Below are 12,878 nucleotides of genomic sequence, written 5' to 3'. Positions count from 1 at the left end.
TCCCCTGCAGGTGGGGAGCCGGGGACTCGAACCGGGATCCTTACGCGGGTCCTTGCGCTTAACCCATTGTGCTACCACCCAACTACCAGAAATTCTAGTTTTTATAGACATTTCAGACAGATAAAAGTATCCAGTCACCGCTGAGGCTGGTCTACAGAGACCGTGCACACTCGGCTAAGTGCACTTATCAGATACCGTGCAGGTCACCGAGAGCTGAGTTCTGGGCTCTGCATTTCCTGCAGAGACGTTGTTTGGAAGTGCCTAGATTAGTGCTTGCCCTGTGCTCCACTCAGTCCTGCCTCCACCAGTTTCTTGGGGGCGGGTCGGGTCCGAGCTTGTCTTGGAGAACAGGTGACAAGTCAGAAACTGCAGAGCCTACGTGCTGGGAAATGCCTGGGTGGGTCATCTTCACTGACAGGGCTCACTGTACTCAAGACGATGTGAGTGGAGCCAAAGTGGACCAGTACTATAGAAAATGGCTTTTCCATCACAGTTTCTTCTGTCCTGGATGCTCTAGAAGAAAAAATTGGGTTCAGCTTCAAGTCTCCACTTTGCAGGGCACGAAAGACAAAGCCTGTGCGAATGGAGGTCGTGTCCACGCTGCAGCTACTCACAGGCTCCCCCGTCAGAACGGGTTTTCTCAGCAGGGGCGCTGAGCGCCTGGCTGTGGGAAGGGACACTTGCTTCATGGTCCCAAGGCCTCTCACTGACCCTCTGCCATCCCATCTCATCTGTGCCCTGCAGAAAGCCAGGCTCTCTAACCTCGTCTCTGTCATTTGAGTCACATCTGGCAATTGCACAGTTTCCCACAAGAGTTAACTGACTGGCTCATGTGATGGTCGCTGTAGATTCTGGACTAGGCGCTGGGATGCATCGAGGTCTCAAACGGAATCCCAGTGAGCCATTGGTGCTGGTGAAGAAACGGGTCGTATATCAGAGAGGCATTCTTGACAGAGGCTGCGTGGAACGCTTTGGACATTCTGAATGGAGTAACTCTCCATTCTGCCCTAGGCAGTTAGCTCTAGCAAGTCTTGAGTTTTTATTTTAAAATATTTACTTATTAATGGACATGTGTGTGTGGGGTGAGGGAGCAAGCATCAGTCTGGCACCACAATGCTAGGGTTTGAATGTGGAACCTCCTGCTCAAGAGGCCAGCACTCTAGCCGCTGTGCCACCTCTCAGGTACCCAAGCAAGACTTCTGAACCAGGGAGAGCTGTACATCTCAAGGCTTTTGAGAAATGGCATCCTTGAGCCCTGTCTTGAACAGATGGTGGTCATTTGCCTGCTGACCAGAGAAGAAGGTGGAAGGCCACAGTTCAGGGAGAGCGGAGAGTAGATGGAAGAGAAGAGAATTTGGAGCATATGACATGGGGACAGAAACCAAACAACAACAACAACAGAAAAGCCAGGCTGCTAAAGAGAGGAGAATGCTGAGTGTGGGAGTTATGGAGACTGACTGTAAAATGAGCACAGGGTCAGACTGTGAAAGACCCCAAACAGTCCTGGGTAAAAGACCTTCGTGTAGAGCCTGGCCGTGCCACCCCGTGCCTTTGTGCTAACCTCCACATCTCCTGTTCCTGCTCTCTTGCTCTCTCAAAGAACCCGGCAGACAGTCAGATCATATAGATCACGTCTCCTTGTTTGGCCTTGCGAAGTTAAGGATCACCGCTAGAAGGCATTCACCACACAGGCTGATCAGCTAACACTCATTGGTTGTCGTGGTGGTAGATGTAGTTACAAGTTTGGGCTTTATTCTGCCCTCAATAGACAGCCCCTGAAGAGCGGCCAGCAGGCGAGCGCTGGAAGCTGAAGCACACATCCTGCAGAGGTAGCGGCTGGTGTGGAGCAGAGTGGGGGGGGGGGTGCTGGGCGGGCAATCGAGAGAGTGGAGGACTCAGTTCTTAGGGATGTTGGATCCCTCTTCCCTGGTGATGACAGTGTAGGGAAGGAAAGAAGGCTCTGGGATGGCACCCAGTTTTCTGACTGGAGAAACTGGGTGCAGGGGGACCCTGTTTTCCTGAGAAAAGAGACTCAGAGAAGAAGCAAGCCTGTGGAGGAAGAAGAATTTAGTTTTGGGTACACTGAGTTTGAGATAACTGCATGGCGCCTATTTGGAGGCATACAGCAAGCATTGAATGTGTGATTTGGAGACTCCAGAAAGGCGTCTCGACTGATCGTCTAGATCCGAGAGTCGTAGCTGCAGGGTGATGGCCGCTGTGGCACAGGGACAGGTGAGGGGAACGAGGAGACTGGACAGAGCCTTCGAGACGCGGAGGCTGACACTGAGCCAGAGCAGGGACTGGAGCGGCAGGTGAGGGGACACCCTGTATCATACCATCGGGAGAGAACGTCAACAGCTTTTGAATCAGACAAAATAGGACTTAAAAAGCATATTAGCTGTAGTGGTAGAGAACACTGGTTTAGCATGACCAAACAAGGGCTAGTGTAGAAAAGGCCGCTTTGGGATTACCCAGGAGTAGATGGGAAAATGGGAAACAGTATGGGCACCTTTTTTTTTGTCCAAGTTTTTATTTATTATTTAATTTAATTTATAATATCTTACTCATCTATCAGAGAGAGAGAGAGAGAGAGCAACCCAAGTCCTGCTCAGCTCTGGCTTGTTGTCGTGCTGGGGGCTGAACCTGGGGTTTCAGAAAGTTTTTACTTTTAAAAGCTTTTATTTGACTAGTGATTTCATAGTGGTCTACAAGAGTATAAGATCACAGGGGTACAATTCGATAACATACCCACCACCAGGATCCTATGTCCCCATACACCCTCAGCTTTCTTTAAAAGCTTTACTCTGTGTGTGTGTGTGTGTGTGTGTGTGTGAGAGAGAGAGAGAGAGAGAGAGAGAGAGAGAGAGAGAGAGAAAGAGAAACAGAGACCAGAGTACCATTTCAGCATATGCGGCGCCAGGAATTGAACCTGGGGCCTTCCTCGTGCAAATCCTACACTCAGTCCTCTGAACCACCTCCTTGACCACAGTGTCAACAGCTGTTAAAAGTGGTTTTAGCAACAAGAGGGAGAAGAGATGTGAAATGCTGAGCCTTTTGCTTCTAGGCTACATGGGCGGGGTTCTGAAGAGGGGGAGGAGGAGGCCTGGCATGTCCGGTGACAGGGATTGGGCAGGCTGCAAGGACAGGGCGCTAGTCGGCGCTGGATGCCGCTGCTGTCACCGATGGCGGTGGTGAAGCAGTGTGGGACCTAGAATAGGTTCAGCCTGTAGCCGGCCGCCAGAACAGATGGTGGAAGTGGAGGAGAGGAATAGCAGGAGGAGGCTTCAGAGTGAGGGGTGATCCTTCCCTTGGGCTGCCACTCAGGACATGGAATCAGCGCCAGCAGATTCCCAGACAGGACCAGAGGAGGGGCAGCTCCCAAGCCAACACCGTGGCCAAGATGATGCTTGGACAGAGAGCAGCACCCTCTCAGGGCTGCGCAGGGGCGTGGGAGGAGAGGAGAGTGACAATAGGGTGTACTGTGGAGGGAAAGAAGACAAAGGCCAACCCTGGTGAGGAGGGCGCCGGAGGAACGTGGAGGGAGCTTCCCTCCCGTCGGTGACTAAGACACAGGCAGAGGAGGTCTATGTGTGTGTGTGTGTGGGGGGGGGTTGGTCCTGGCGTGGACTCGGGGGCCTCACAGAGCAGTGAGGGCCAGCTGCAACTCAGCTGCTCGCTCCAGGATGGGGAGGGGGAGCAGGGGTTTGTTTTTGAGGGACTGGGTCTTTTCTTTAATATATCTTTTTCTTTACTATGGGATAGAGACGGAAATTGACAGGAGCAGGGGATAAAGAGAGAGAGGGGGGGAAGTTCCAGACAGACACCTGCAGCCCTGCGCCACTATGTGTGGAGCTTTCCTCTTGCAGATGGGACCAGGGGCTCGAACCCAGGTCCTTGCCTGCTGTAATGTGTGCGCTTAGCTAGGCGCATGCCCACCTGGCCCCAAAGAGACTGTGTCTTTATGGCACAAAGAATGGCAATCTGCTGTACCAGAGGGCCTGCACTACTGCTTCCCTTTTCTCCCTGCTGGCAGCCTAGAGACCACAGCAAAGGGGAGCGCAGCTTAGGGCGCTCAGTGCTGCATGCATATCTCTCAGGAGCGCTACTACAGGGGATTAAACAGGGGAGGGAGCGCTTGTAGTCAATATATATCTTATTTTGGATAGAGACAGAAGTGGAGATGGAGAGAGAAAGTGGGGACCAGGGGCTTGAACTTGGGTCCTTGGGCACTGTGATGTGTGCGCTTAGTCTGGCACATCACCACCCTTCCCCAGAAGGAGTGTTGACAAGTGTACACTTTGCTCTCACAGCTGGATGGATCCCACCCCTGCCTTTCTTCAGGAAGCACTGGGCTCCATGCAGCTTGGTCCAGCTGTCTTTTTTTTGTTGTTGTTGCTCTTTTTTAAATTATTGTTGTAGTTATTATTGTTGTTGGATAGGACAGAGAGAAACGGAGAGAGGAGGGGAAGACAGAGAGGGGGAGAGAAAGACAGACACCTGCAGACCTGCTTCACCGCCTGTGAAGCGACTCCCCTGCTGGTCCCTGTGCTTTGCGCCAAGTGCATTTAACACGCTGTGCTACCGCCTGACTCCCAGTCCAGCTGTCTTTAGTTGGGGGATGCTTTGGGAGCTCAGATAGGTCCCGGTGCTCTTGATGAAAGAAGGGATAAAAGGGGAGGGACAGGTGTCTATGGGACTCACTAGGAGGACTGGGGAGCCGTACGCGTGTAAGACCAAAGATTGGCACAGGGAGGAGGGGAGCTGCCCAGGAGGTTATGCTGCCAGAAGAGGCTTGGGGTCCTGCAGGATGAGGCCCTGAGGCCCGTCTACTGTGGCACATGTGCCTGAGTGATGCTCTGGTTCTCTCTCTCTCTCTCTCTCTCTCCCCCAATAAATAAATGAATATACAAATCTTTAGGAATGGGGTTAAAAACAAAGGAATGGCCCCCGGCTCCCCACCTGCAGGGGAGTCGCTTCACAGGTGGTGAAGCAGGTCTGCAGGTGTCTATCTTTCTCTCCCCTTCTCTGTCTTCCCCTCCTCTCTCCGTTTCTCTCTGTCCTATCCAACAATGAATTGCGTCAACAAGGGCAATAATAATAACCACAACAAAGCTACAACAAGGGCAACAAAAGGGGGAAAAATGGCCTCCAGGAGCGGTGGATTCATGGTGCAGACACCGAGCCCAGCAATAACCCTGGAGGAGGAAAACAAACAAACAAACAAAAAAAAACAAAGGAATGAACTCTAGGAGGCACCCAGGAGAATTAAATCTAGGAAAAAAAAGGATCTAGACCTTTAAAATACTTATTTTTATTTTAAAAAATCAAGAGCATGGTTTACAGTACAGTGCAGTTTCAGAAGTTCAACATCACATCTTCATATGTGTATCAAGTTTATCATGGGGCCCAGGGAGGTAGCACAATGGTTCTGCAAGAGACTTTCATACCTGAGGCTCTGTGGTCCCAGGTTCAGTCACAGTTACCACAGCTTAAAGCAGGGTTGAAGGCGTCTCTCTGTCTCTATTTCTGTCTCTCTCCCTTTCTAGCTCCACCTCCCCTCTCAGTTTCTCTCTGTCTCTATCCAATAAATAAATACTTAAGAATAAAAAAAAGACTCACCACAGATATGGACAAATCTGAACTCCAAAAAAGATGTGGACAAAGCTCTAAGTGGCTTGTGTTATTTATATTTAGTCTATATTACTGTGAAAAAATACACTGTTTCTAGTTGAAAAATATATTCAACCATAGGGAGTTGTTTGTATACATTTTTTTAAAACCATTTAAAAGAGAGACACTTGTCGCACTGCTTCACCACATGTAAAGCTTTTTCCCTTCAGGTGGGTATTAGAATATAATTCACCTTCTCTCTAATAAGATTTATATAGAAGTCATTCACTTCATAGAAAAAAAAACACTCATAAGCCCCCCTCCCAAAAAAAGACGAGTCTTTCCTGGAAAAAATTAAGTTCTGGGGGCCAGATTGTGGTGCACCAAGTTAAGCACACATAGTACAAAGCGCAAGGACTCCCTCAAGTTTCCCGGTTTGAGATCCTAGTTCCATACCTGTGGGGGGAGGGGCTTGCTTCACTTCACAACCTGTGAAGTAGGTCTGCAAGTGTAGGGAGCTACACCTGCAGCTACCCCCTCCCTCTCTTGTCGCCCCCTCTTCTAAAAAAAAAAAGGCTGCCAAGAGCAGTGGTACAGGCACCCTGGAGGCAAAAAAAAAAAAAATTAAGTTCTCACCTTTAAGCAACTGGGAGCTGCAGAACAAGTGGTCAGCTCAGCCATCCAATGAAACATTTGTTTATTAAAACAACTTCATGCAAAATGCATCTTGCTCCTTCCTCCTCGACCCTGCCGTGAAGCAGGTATGCCAAGGCACTGAGAGGGGGAGGAATGTTTCTAATCTCACGGGAAATGGAGAACTCAGTTTATCATTAGATGGTTCACTGAGTTACCAGACTCAACTCTAAGGCGAAACTACTAAAGTAAGGGCCAGCAAGACAGCTCATCTGAGAGGTACCTGTGCCATGTACCGAGGTTCGAACCCAGCCTCTACTTCACGGAGGGAAGCTCTGGTTTGTCTTCTCTCTCCGTATCTCTCTAAAAACTTGGCCCAGAGTGGTAAAACCCTAGGGATGACAATAAATAAATAAATAAACAAACAAACTAATTCCCATGAAACATTTTTTCCTCATGATATTCCCCCCCCCCCCCCGCTTTATTCTGATAAAGACACAGAGGGGCGAGCATAGATGTAGATAGCACAGTGGTTATGCAAAGAGAGTCTCATGCCTGAGACTCCAAAGTTCCAGCTTCAATCCACCCCACACACCACCATAAGCCCGAGCTGAACAGGACTCTGGCTAAAGAGAGGGAGAGGGAGAGAGAGAAACAGGAGAGAAAGAGAGACAGACAATTAGATATAAACAAGCATTTGAGACAGGGCTTTAACGCTTCTCCCTTTTGTCTTTTCAGACAAATGACGATGGAAACAGTTGAATCTCGACAGGACGGGAGCGTAGCAGATACTGACGGCGAATCTGCTCACATGCAGAGCCAGCCTGGTCAAAACTCAATCCCCACGTTAGCTCAGGTAACTGGGAAACAGGCAGGCTCTGCTGAGGGCCGAGCTCTGCTTCTGCTGCCTCACAGTGGACCATTGTTCCCTGTACCCGGAGCACACTGTGAGGAGAAAACACCATATTCCAACAAGGTTTGCGTTGTCACGGGTGCTTACGTGATGTGTCTGCCGCCGCTATTAAAAGGAGCAACAGAAGCCTCTACAAGATGCAGTAGTCAGTCACACATTGCTACAACTTGATGTTCTTAGCTACTAATGAGGCAGATGACATTTGCCCAGTGTGTGTGTGTGTGTGTGAACACACATTTATAGTTGGGTTTTTTGTTGTTTTTTTTTTTGCCTCCAGGGTTATCGCTGGGGCTCTGTGCCTGTACTATCAATCCATTGCTCTTGGAGGTCATTTTTCCCCATTTTTATTGCCCTTGTTGTTGTTATTATTATTGTTGTTATTGCTTTTGTTGTTGTTGGATAGGACAGAGAGAAATCGAGGGGGAGGGAAGACAGAGAGGAGGAGAGAGAGACAGACACCTGCAGACTTGCTGCATCACCTGTGAAGCGACCCCCTACAGGTGGGGAGCAGGGGGCTCGAACCGGGATCCTTGAGGTGGGGGGTGGTCCTTGCTCTTTGCACGGTGCTGCAGTAATGCATGCAGCGTTACTGCCCAGCCCCTCTGCATTTACAGTTTTTTTTTTAATCTCTGTTTTCTTTTAGTTAGATCTTAGTTTTGAATTGGTTTCCTTGATAGAACTCAAGGGTGATTTAAGTGACTGTTTTCAGCCCCTAACATTTATTTGCGCTATGTGTAAAAATATACAGGAAAAGCAAGCACATTTCTGCAAAGCCACTTGTTCATTCATTCATCAGCCTTGTTTTTTCTTTCCTGCCGACATCTACTGTAGCTAGAGCCTGTTCTCAACGCACAGGGGTATGCAGTACTGACCTGCGTATTCCAGGTGGAGTTGGATGGGTGTTCAGATGAGAAGCCCAGTGGTGTGAGCAGTGCCGTGAGGTGGTACAGGCACAAAGACCAAGGCACACAGAGGAGAACCTTACTGAGGCTTTTTCATTTGATCTAGACTCAAAGGAGCCCTCTGGGTGTCTGAGGACAAGGAAGCATATTCAAAGCTGGGGGCTGGTGTGTACAGAGACACACAGCCAGGCCTTATCGGGACTGCAGGTGTGTGTGTGTGTGTGTGTGTGTGTGTGTGTGTGTGTGTGTGTGTGTGTGTGTAAGTGTGTTGGGAGCTGGTCAAAGTGAGTAGAAGGTTGTTTGAGAGGACCGGATCCTCCTTATTCTAAATTTTCTTGCAGTAAATGCCTAGCTCCATCTGAGTCCACTACGGGCTGTGCAGAGGCTGAGCTATGAGCCAGCGGTGGTCACAGCATTTGGGTGGACCAGGGGAGGAGGGGTCTAGGCAGTAGTGGGGTGTCTGCAGAGCAAGTGGGAGCCTCTGGCTGACTGGGGGCCCCTGAGGAAAGCACCAGGCAGACCTTCCCTGCCTTGCCTCCTTCCCCTGTCTCAGGAGCCCACCCCAGCTTCCTGGCCTGCCTTGCTTCTCCTATTCCCTCCTCCAAACACCCACCGGCTCCCCAGGCCTTTTCTCCTCACTCGTATTCTGTGGAGCGGCATCTCCCTGGCAACATCCTTCTTTGTTGCCCAGGAAAACAGGCATGCAGACTTTTGTGCTATTAAAAGAAAAACAGAAATCTCTTTCTTTTTTTTTTTTTTTTAAATTTTTTATTTAAGAAAGGATTAGTGAACAAAAGCATAAGGTAGGAGGGGTACAACTCCACACAATTCCCACCACCCAATCCCCATAACCCACCCCCTCCCATGGTAGCTTTCCCATTCTCTATCCCTCTGGGAGCATGGACCCAGGGTCGTTGAGGGTTGCAGAAGGTAGAAGGTCTGGCTTCTGTAATTGCTTCCCCGCTGAACATGGGCGTTGACTGGTCGGTCCATACCCCCAGTCTGCCTCTCTCTTTCCCTAGTAGGGTGTGTCTCTGGGGAAGCTGAGCTCCAGGACATATTGGTGGGGTCTTCAATCCAGGGAAGCCTAGCCAGCATCCTGGTGGCATCTGGAACCTGGTGATTGAAAAGAGAGTTAACATATGAAGCCAAACAATTTGTTGAGCAATCATGGATCCCAAGCTTGGAATAGTAGAGAGGAAGTGTTAGGGAGGTACTCACTGCAAACTCTAGTGTAATCCTGCTTTCAGGTATATATTTTGCAGTAGTTTATGGATACGTGTGCACATAAGCTCTCTCTCACAGAAACTGGTGTATATCTAGGTTATGGGACTTTGTTAGAAAGTGAACTACCTGAGATGAAATTAGAGTGTACTATTAAAGGAAAGGTCTCACCCGAGTAATGAAGCTGAAGGGTTGTCATTCCACACGTGAAGTCTCTGGATACAGTCTGAGGTGAAGCATGTTGAGATGGCAATCGTTGCTTTGGTTAGGTTGTGATCGGCGGATGCAATATAATTTGGTTTGGATTGGGAGATGCAGAAATCTCTTTCTTATTAAAAGAAGGCATGCTTGTGATAGAAAAGTAACAAGATAAATGTTATTATAGAGAAGTATCTAGAATGTTAGCATTCAGAAATCGAATCATTAGCATTTTGGTCTATATCCTTTAGGGAGCAGGATGGAGCATAAAGCATGTGGATGATTTTTCTACATGATTCCTGGTCTCTAGTACTGCCCTTTGTGGCCAGCCTGTGAAGGCAGCCTTTCCCTCTCCCTCACCCCTCTCTAGAGGTGCTGACCTTTAACTTCCACACACCTCTCCCCAGGCTTGCGGAACTACACGGGCAAAGCGGTAATTCCCCATGGTCGAAAGACCAGAATTTGCATTTTTGAGGGCCATTGGCCTAAGTGACCCCCAACTCTCAGAGCTCAGTCAGAGGTTGGCTAGGCCTGCCAGCCAGGTTCAAGCCCAGCTCCCACTTGCAGTGAAGGAAGCTTGAGCGCTGTGGTCTTCTTCACTCTCGACTTTCTCGCCTCTGTCTTAATAAAAGGGGGAAAGTCCGTCAGTAGAATACCTAAAAAGATGACCTTGAGTCTGTGGGGACTTGCAGTTGAACAGGAGCCCAGGGGGCAGAAGCTGGGCTCTTGGTAGGTGAGAGAAAAATGAGAGAGGACAGACAGGCAAGTGGAAACTGGAAGTCCAGAGCCTGAAGAAACGTTGCGGCAAAATAATAGGAAAAGATGGGCTGACAAATGAGAACCCGCTGTAGGGAAGTTGGAAGTGCTTTGAAGAAAAGGGGAAGGGGAGAGGCAGAGGGGAGATAGCATAATGGTTATGCAAACAGACTCTCATGCCTGAGGCTCCGAAGTCCCAGGTTCAATCCCCCGTACCACCATAAGCCAGAACTAAACAGTGCTCTGTTTAAAAAGAGAAAAATGGAAAAGGGGAGATGGACAAAAGGAAGATAGCTCAGGCACAGAGGTAGAAAAGGCCTGTGATGACACTTAACAGTGTTCATGTCTTTAAAAAAAATCAAGACTCAGATGTTGTATTAAATTTGCACAGGAAGTTTGTGGATGTCCTATATCATTCTGTTTTCTATCCAGGTGAAGGATTTGATCAAAAATAAGCTATCTTTTATCTTTCACATTCTAGATATTTTATGACTTGAAGAAGTTATCTGTACACTGATCCATTTTATTTTATTATTTTATTTTTTTGGCCGTCATAGATCATGATTTTTTGTTTTCCCTAAAAGTTAAGACACATTTAATCTTAGCCAGCATTTTCTAAACATCACTGCTCACTTAGATTCCTGTGGTGTCTCTAACTGTTCACTTATGACTTGTGATTCATCATTTTTATGCAAAATGATGCAGTAAGATGAAGAGACCACACTGAGACGTTAAGCTCGTGATATCTGCAGAGTGCCTCTCTGGCTTCGTTATTTGCCTTTTGTTTGAGTTAACTCAAACAAGGAAGCCGTCAGCTACCGGCTGCTTCAGGCTTCATTTTACTTTCATGGAAGGGAGAATTCACGTTCCTTTTGAAATGATTAAATTGTGTGAGGACAAAAGCTCTGCCCGGAAGATTCGGTCATTCTGACTCTTTGCTTCTGGGGCCATGACAGAGGCTGGAGGGCGCTGTAATGCTGAGGGGCATTGGATGGGTGTGAGCCTGAGCGGGACAGCTGCATTTAAAAAAAAAAAATTGTATTTATTTATTTATTTATTTATTTATTTTCCCTTTTGTTGCACTTGTTGTTTTTTTATTATTGTTGCTGTTATTGATGTCATCATTGTTAGGACAGAGAGAAATGGAGAGAGGAGGGGAAGACAGAGAGGGGGAGAGAAAGATAGACACCTGCAGACCTGCTTCACCGCCTGTGAAGCGACTCCCCTGCAGGTGGGGAGCTAGGGGGTCGAACCGGGATCCTTACGCTGGTCCTTGCTATTTGCGCCACGTGCGCTTAACCCACTGCGCTACCGCCCAACCTCCGACATCTGCATCCCCCCCCAACATCTGCATTTTTTTTTATTTAAGAAAGGATTAATTAACAAAACCATAGGGTAGGAGGGGTACAACTCCACACAATTCCCACCTCCCAGTCTCCATATCCCACCCCCTCCCCCGATAGCTTTCCCATTCTCTATCCCTCTGGGAGCATGGACCCAGGGTCATTGTGGGTTGCAGAAGGTAGAAGGTCTGGCTTCTGTAATTGCTTCCCCGCTGTACATGGGTGTTGACTGGTCGGTCCATACTCCCAGTCTGCCTCTCTCTTTCCCTAGTAGGGTGGGTCTCTGGGGAAGCTGAGCTCCAGGACATATTGGTGGGGTCTTCAATCCAGGGAAGTCTGGCCGGCATCCTGATGACACCTGGAACCTGGTGACTGAAAAGAGAGTTAACATACAAAGCCAAACAAATTGTTGAGCAGTCATGGACCCAAAGCTTGGAAAAGTGGAGAGGAAGTATTAGGGAGGTACTCAAGGCAAACTCTAGTGTACTTCTGCTTTCTTACTTTGGTGCCATGCTCCAAACTCAGTCAATTTCTGGTTTGCGTTTCTACTTCTTTTTTTTTTTTTTTTTTACATGCAGAACATTCCCCAGATTCCCATTTAACAATACAACCCCCACTATTTCATTCATCATTTTTCATGGACCTGTATTCTACCCACCCACCCACCCACCCCAGAGTCTTTTACTTTGGTGTAATACTCCAATTCCATTTCAGGTTTGACTTGTGTTTTCTTTTTTTTTTTTTTTTAAATAATTTTTTATTTTATTTTCTTTTTTTTTTAATATTTTATTTTATTTATTTATTCCCTTTTGTTGCCCTTGTTGTTTTATTGTTGTAGTTATTATTGTTGTTGTCGTCATTGTTGGATAGGACAGAGAGAAACGGAGAGAGGAGGGGAAGACAGAGAGGAGGAGAGAAAGACACCTGCAGACCTGCTTCACCGCCTGTGAAGCGACTCCCCTGCAGGTGGGGAGCCGGGGTTCGAACCGGGATCCTTATGCCGGTCCTTGTGCTTTGCGCCACCTGCGCTTAACCCGCTGCGCTACAGCCCGACTCCCGTGTTTTCTTTTCTAATCTTGTTTTTCAACTTCGGCCTGAGAGTGAGATCATCCTGTATTCATCCTTCTGTTTCTGACTTATTTCACTCAACATGATTTTTTCAAGGTCCATCCAAGATCGGCTGAAAACGGTGAAGTCACCATTTTTTACAGCTGAGTAGTATTCCATTGTGTATATAGACCACAACTTGCTCAGCCACTCATCTGTTGTTGGACACCTGGGTTGCTTCCAGGTTTTGGC

The 12,878-nt window shown here is 48.1% G+C and overlaps 1 protein-coding gene across 13 annotated transcripts in view; it reads left to right on the top strand.

The window, feature by feature from the left end:
• CREM (cAMP responsive element modulator) overlaps positions 1-12,878 on the top strand; it is a 134,178-nt gene that overhangs the window by 18,743 nt on the left and 102,557 nt on the right. For all 13 annotated transcript variants that reach the window (XR_009550291.1, XM_060192470.1, XM_060192471.1 and 10 more), the window contains one exon: positions 6,982-7,099. Coding sequence is in view for 12 of the 13 variants with exons in the window: in XM_060192470.1 (XP_060048453.1) it covers positions 6,982-7,099 (118 nt within the window). In the remaining variant the exon portion in view is untranslated. The remainder of the gene's footprint in view (positions 1-6,981; positions 7,100-12,878) is intronic.

The sequence above is a fragment of the Erinaceus europaeus genome, chromosome 6 (genome assembly GCF_950295315.1).
Source record: "Erinaceus europaeus chromosome 6, mEriEur2.1, whole genome shotgun sequence".
NCBI classification, from domain to species: domain Eukaryota; kingdom Metazoa; phylum Chordata; class Mammalia; order Eulipotyphla; family Erinaceidae; genus Erinaceus; species Erinaceus europaeus.
This window is presented reverse-complemented; position numbering and strand designations above follow the sequence as displayed.